The sequence below is a fragment of the Herpailurus yagouaroundi genome, unplaced genomic scaffold (genome assembly GCF_014898765.1).
Source record: "Herpailurus yagouaroundi ecotype Mexico unplaced genomic scaffold, PumYag 141, whole genome shotgun sequence".
Classification (NCBI taxonomy): domain Eukaryota; kingdom Metazoa; phylum Chordata; class Mammalia; order Carnivora; family Felidae; genus Herpailurus; species Herpailurus yagouaroundi.
In genome coordinates, this window is record NW_024412396.1 from 1046218 (window position 1) to 1052875 (window position 6658).

A 6658-nucleotide genomic window follows, 5' to 3' on the forward strand; every position below is an offset into this window, starting at 1 on the left:
CAGCGTTACGTGGGGCCGGGGGAGATGCGCCGGGCCCCGGCCCCCCCGCCCCCGGCCCGGCCCCCGCCCCCTCCCCGGTCCCCCGCCCCCGGCCCTGGCCCGCATTGTGTGCGGCGGGAGGCGGCCCGGCCATTAGCATGCGGGGGGCGGCGCGGCGGGGCTGGGAGCCGCGCGGGAGCTGGAGCGGGGCTCTGGCTCCGGGGACAGGGAGCTGGGGACCCCGGGAGCCGCGAGAGGCGGCCGCCAGGGGCGGGGTGCGGGCAGTTTGGAGACTGGGGGCGCTGTCGGAGGGAGGGAGGGAGTGAGCGGGGGTGGGACGCACAGAAGATTCCAACGGGAGACTGGAAGAGATTTTGAAAGGTCATCTCGTCCTTCCCCCAGCCTCCAAGCCGGACTGCCCCTCCCACCCTAAACCCGGACATACCAGGGAAGGAGTTGGCTCTGCCGCTCTTTCTGCCCCAACATGCACAGACTCGGGAAGTTCTTCCTGGGGTTTTATCTCAAAGCCTCTCCCTTACAATTTCTGTCTCTCTTTTTGGGGAGGAGGAGGAGGGGCGATTATAGAGATAGTTAATGTCTGCCGTATAAGAAACATTATTAAAGTTACTCTTCGGTCCTTTCTGTTCTTGATAAACAATTCCTGCTCCTTCCTCTTGAATTCTCTTTTCCACTCCTTAAGTCACTTTAATGGCTCTTCAATACAACAAATATTTACTGATTGCTTACTAAGTGCCAGGCACTATGCTCAGCACTGTGGGGGATGAACATATGAGGGGGGTTGTGATACCCTCCCATGAGCAGACTGTAATCTAGACGGGGGCTACAAATTTGTAAATAGTACACTCAGATTTTATCAGTATTTACCGAATGCCTGTTTACATATTTAATAGTGTAGAATCCTTACAATAACACTCTGAAATATAATCAGTCTGCATATACAGGTAAGGAGAATGAAGCTGAAGCGTCTCTTTCCACTGGCCTACCAGCTCGGGGATCATCAGAGCAAGCCTAACATTTCAAATTCTGTAAGGCCATTGCCACTAAATAGAATTAATGCACATGGGGACTGAAGAGGGAGTAGACACACAACTTCTCCAAATCCCTTTAAGTGTGATTCCCACTCCACAGGAAAGAAAAGTGGACACAATGCTCCAATGAGTGTTGGACCAGCACTAAGCAGGACAGAAGTGGCTTTCAAAGGACCGCTTGCCATCCAGGACCCTGCCTCTTGGTACTAACTCCCAGGAGTCTTCTGCCCAGTCTTCTACCATCAGTAATAATAGTGATAATAGCCACTAACAATTGTTGAGCACTTATGTGCCAGGTACTGGGCTGAGCTAGTTCGTTGCATTTTCTTTTAATACTCAAGGCAACCCCTTGAGTATTGTATTGAGATCAGTATTATTAACTTCCCTTTATAGATAAGGAAACATTAAGTAATTTGCCCAAGGTCACCCTGGTAGATCTGGGATTTGAACATAGGTTCGGTTTTCTTCAGATCTCAGGCTCTGCACCAAGATGTGTCTTTCCTATTTTTGCTCCATAGAGTATATATTTGGGGCTAGCTGGTTCTGCTTCTCACTGTAGAAATAAATGCCCCCCCCAACTTAGCTTCTGAATAAGCTTTTAGTATACAGGCATCAGGCACATCAGTGTGACCTCGTCACACCACTAATGGTTATTAAGTACCCTCCACGAGTCAACAACCTCTCATAGCCATATCATTAGCCCCCTTTTTATCATTCAGGTTGAACAAAGTGAGGTTCAAATAGGTAGAATAGTGTATCCAAGTTCACACAGCTGGGAGTGACAGAGCTGAGATTCTAGTCCAGGCACCTGACTGCAAGGCAACTTCTGTCTCTCAAAAATATTCATCAGTAGGGGTGCCTGGGTGGCTCAGTCCGTTGAGTGTCCAACTCTTGGTTCTGGCTCAGGTCATGATCCCAAGGTCATGGTATCGAGCCCCACATTGGGCTCCACTCTGACAGCATGGAGCCTGCTTGGGATTCTCTCCCTCCCTCTCTCTCTCTGCCCTCCTCGGCTTGCACTCACACTTGTGCACACTTTCTCTCTCAAAATAAATAAATAAATTTTAAAATTAACTTAAAAAATATTCATTGATGTCCTTCCCAAAACTGACCATTTAGGGACAATCTTTTATACATATCTAGCTGCAAATTAACACTGAGTGAGAAACAATCCCCACTATAAGTAGGGATCCCCATCTACTTAGTATCCATTCCAAAGTAAATCCTTCAAGAAAGGAAGGAGAGAGGACAAACTGTCCAGAAAGTGAGAGACAGGAAGGCAGGGGAATTAAACCTTGCCTGGTCTTGAGACAAATCTGCAAGTGGTAATGACAGGGGACCAAACTAGACAGTAATATGGGATTTCCCTAGAAACAGCCGGTAATTTGAAGAGGAAGCAAACAAACAAACAAACAAACAAACAAAAACCAAACAAGGGGAGGAGAAAGATTAGATGGAAATGTGGGGAAACTGAGGCCCAGGGTGGTAGTGTCCATGGGGATGAGGTGAATAATCAGAAGACTCAGGATGGGCAGAGAGGGGGGCAACAGGAAAGGACAGAGCAAGGCAGGAATGAATTGCCTTGTGGAATGAACTGAGGCTGGGTTTGCCCATGGCCACTCCCTGGATCCTTAGGCCTTCATGAGGACCTTTGCCCCACCACACCCAGCCCTGACAGCCTGTCTCTGCCAGCACAAGTTTATTGTCTGCTCTAAGCTACCAGACCCTGCTAGGAGCTCCAGGCCAGGCTGGGCCCCATCTCCTTGGAGTAGCTCCTTCAGACTAGGTAGGTGTGAGGCCCTGAGGCTCAACTCCCTGGATATTGGAAGCGGGCAGAGGGACAGCTCAAAGAGATATTGCTGCATGTGCTATCTCCTGCTAGGTGCCATAATGCATTTCTCCCAGCCTAGGAAGCACTGAACTCCAGTGGTCAAGGGAGCCATGGAGGAGAGAGCTGCTCAGCGGGAACAGGAGAGACCCAGTGTTCGTCTGGAAAAGCTACAGCACTGGGCAAGGCACAGGCAGAGTGGGCACCTCTTGGTGCTGGCGGTGAGGCCAGGCTGCCCCACCCCAAGCTTCAGCATGCCCACTTGTATCCCAATTCAATTCCGTTCATGTTTAGGGAGCACCCACCATGTGCCTGAAACTGTGCTAGGCTCTGAGTGGGAGGAGGGTGGAGAAGGCATAGAACAATGAAGCAGGACCCTTAATCTCTAACTAGCTTCCATCATGTGGGGAAAACACATAGGTAAGTAACTAAAATTGGACAGGAGGCAGAAAATATTAAATAATATCCCATTCCTTTACTTGTCCTTGGTTGACTACTTTCTGCCAACATGCATTCCTCCCAATTGCTGATTTCTGGATCCCCTTCAACTCCCCTGTGTCTGGCCTCCAGGTGAGCCAGCTATGGCTGGCTGTGGCTGTGATGCCCTTTGCTGTCTCTGTTGCCTGCCTGAATTCTGCTTGTCACATGGCCACGGCGCTGCCACTTGTGCCTGGGGCTTTGGTAAGACCCACCACAAGGAAGGGTGGAAGGAAGATCCTGGAAGCCCCTCCCTAACGGGGCAGAGCTCAACATTTGCCTTTCTCAACATTCAGGGTCTCCTCACTGGGATGGTTACCCTTGAGCTGCGCAGATCACCCCGCCTCTGGAAGGTGAGAGGGGAAGAGAATACAGCACTGTTCTCCAACACTGCCCCCCACCAAACACACACACACACACACACACACACACACTCACACACACACGCAGGACTCGGCCCAGGAAGTGGATAGATGTTAACTAATCCTGTCAGCTCTCTGCCCCTGACTGGCCTAAAAGGAGAGAAAGCAAGAAAGTTAGAGGGCTGATGGCCCTGTTTGGAGGTGGAGGAATAGGAGCTGAGTTTTGTTTTGGGGCTAGGCTGTAGGTGGGGCTTGGGATTGCAATGAGTCCCCTAGGCTGGGCAGAGCTGAGCTGGCTCACTGGCAGGTGCAGGCCATGATGATACTCAACATCTTCAATCTGATCTTGGGCTTCATCGTGGTGGTGGTCGAGGTGATGAAGACAGCCTTGGGGCCTGCCCCAACTGCCCCCTCCCAGGTATGGGTGAATAAAGAAGGTGGGAGGATGAGGAGGCAAGAGGAGATGGAGAGGGAAAGGGGCAAGAGCAAACAGGTGCTGGGTCCCCTGTAGCATTCTCAGCCCTGTCTACCTGCAGCTGGCTGGCTTGCTGGTGGTGGAGCTCAGCGCTGAGACCTTCACCTTAGGGGGAGTGCTCCTCTCAGCACACTCCCTATTCCTGCTGAGCCAGAGGAAGCCAGGATGCTGCCGGACCCAGAGTCTGCACTACCAGGAGCTGCAGGAGGTATTCAGGGCTTGGAGGACAGTATGGAGCAGTTAGCTAGCAGCTGATTTTTTCACTGGCTATTGTGGTCAGTGGCACTTAAGGGAAAACCATGGGGTTGGTGGGAGGTGGAGAGGGAGAAGGAGTTGTAGCCAGAAACTGGTTTTCTGGTTTTAGACGTTTCTCTCATAGTGGTGGGTAAGAGGGAGCTGGGCATCTAAATGCCTGGGACTAGAAATGTGGGACAGCATTAGGAAGCTGCCTAAAAGGAAGGACTATTGGAACAAGAAAAAATGGAAGAACAGGAGGAAGTTGTTTCTGTCTGGGATTCCCCCCTTTCTCACCCCTACAGTTTGCTCCCCTCACACCTATCTGGCTTTTAGGGTCTCTCTGAGTTGGAGGAAGTTGCTGATTTGGAGAATGGCCCCACGGTGGCTAGCACAGCAAATGGAACAAATGAGTGAGCTGGCGAGGGGAGGCAGAGAAGTCCTGCTCTGCTACCCGTCAGGAGCAGTTTCCAGACCCTCTTGTCCCCACTCCACAGAACTCAGAAGCTAGATGGAGTCAGTCCTCTGAGACCTACATGAAGTCCAGTGGAGTGCCTTCAATTTCATTCGGACTCGGCCCCTTTCTCTTCCCTTCCTCGCTAGGAGAAGCTATACCTAAACCAGAGTATTCCCTCACCTCACTAGCCTGAAAAGCTGCCCGCCTGCAGGACATCCTTAAGCCAACTTTCAGCTGTACCCACTTCTCCCTTCCATCCTTCCCCTCCTTACCCACAGCCTCCCCATACAGCTTCGCATCTGTCTCATCTCACTTATTTCTCTTCTTTCCACATTTCACAATCCCATACTCCAAGCCCGGGTTCCCGTATGCGCCCACTCTTGGAAGTCAATCCACGGGGGCTTTAGTTTTCTCTTTCGATCCCTGTCCCTTCTACTCTAACAAAGACTACGAGTCCCAGGATGCCCCTCTGCCCCTGGCCTGATGGGAAATAAAGAGCCTTCCCTCCGGGATGGGGGCGCTGTGCATCTGCTGAGTGACGCGAGGCGCTGTAAGTCGGGGCCTAGCCGAGAGTTTCCTCGGACGCGACCACTGGCCCTGGGTGCAGGGAGGAGCCGGGCGGGTTATCCTGCGCGGGGGCGCCGCGGCCCCAATCACGGCAACTGAGAGCTGACTGTGGGTCCACAGCCCTCCCTCTGGCAGCTTCGGGGACGAGCTGGGGCTGGGAGCTGGCCCTCGGCAAAGCTGCGTGCCCCAAATGCTGGCGCCGCGCCCCCTCCCATAGAACCCAAATCCAGAGTCCTGAGACTTGGAGCGCGCGCGAGAAAGGGTTTGGAGATGATGAGTCAGAAGCCCAAGGCCCTTCTCGTCCCCCTCCCTTCGGGCCCCGGTGCCGGACGAGGACAGGCGCGTGGGGCAGACGGGTGGACGGGGCAAGAAGAGGAAAGGACGCGGCGACCCGAGCTAAAATTTTCCCGCCTCTTGGGAGCACGCCGGTGTAGCGAGCCCGCGTTGCTGCCACCCTTTCTCTCCAAGGCGGGAGCGGGACTGCGCAGGCTCAGCCTCTCGCAGCCCCGCCGACCTTTGATCCCGGCTGCGTCCGGTTGCTGAAGCTCTGGTTGGGCTCAACCCCCACAGTTTATGACCTTTGCACGTGTGCAAAGATGACAAGCTCAAGTGGGCTTGAGAAAAGCCCAGGAAAACTGGGAGACCCAGTAGCACCAGCCGCTAGAGAAACTAGAAATTGAGCACAGCTGGAGTACTAAGAGAACTCACCCCAAATTCACATAGTGCCCAGGATGGGTGTGCGCCTCACACTCATTTTTGTTCCCACTTGAGAAGGCTTCTTTCCCTAGAGAATGCTGCTTCTCCGAACTTAGTCAAGCCCAGGCATCAGTGAGGAAAGAGCGCAGCCTGGCTGCCTTGCCCTGACATTGCAGTGGTGCCAGCGGCAGAGCTCCTGTTTGTGACACCTTGGGAGTGGTGATAGTCGCCCTATGACAAGGTTGTGTGAGTACTAGTGGGTGGAGACAGTTCTGGAATTAGGCTCTTGAATGGAGAAAACAAGATCTGGGCCTCCCCCTTCTCCTCCCAGTCTAACCGCCACAATAATGCAGAGCTTATGTGTGCAAGACTCCGAAAATTATTTTCTTCGAAGTCAGAAGATGGTGGTGGATGAGGAAATTGGGGGTAAACACACACACACACACACACACACACACACACACACACACAATTCACTGTGTCTTCCAGATAGGATTGACAGCTTTTAGTGATAGGATCAGAAGTCTAGGAATT

General features: G+C 52.6%; 2 protein-coding genes across 2 annotated transcripts in view; one reads left to right on the forward strand and one right to left on the reverse strand.

Moving 5' to 3' along the window:
- The window catches only part of ZNF219 (zinc finger protein 219), a 14091-nt gene extending 7828 nt beyond the window's left edge, over positions 1-6263 (reverse strand). The window contains exon 1 of the mRNA XM_040476556.1: positions 6137-6263. The gene's annotated coding sequence lies outside the window, so the exon portion shown is untranslated. The remainder of the gene's footprint in view (positions 1-6136) is intronic.
- Positions 2765-5345, forward strand: TMEM253 (transmembrane protein 253). Its single transcript, XM_040476559.1, has 7 exons — positions 2765-2814; positions 2934-3077; positions 3427-3537; positions 3630-3686; positions 4003-4113; positions 4232-4378; positions 4741-5345. Exons 2-7 carry the CDS (start codon positions 2970-2972, stop codon positions 4819-4821), a joined length of 615 nt encoding a protein of 204 aa, XP_040332493.1. The 5' UTR covers positions 2765-2814; positions 2934-2969; the 3' UTR covers positions 4822-5345.
- Positions 6264-6658: the final 395 nt, after the last annotated feature.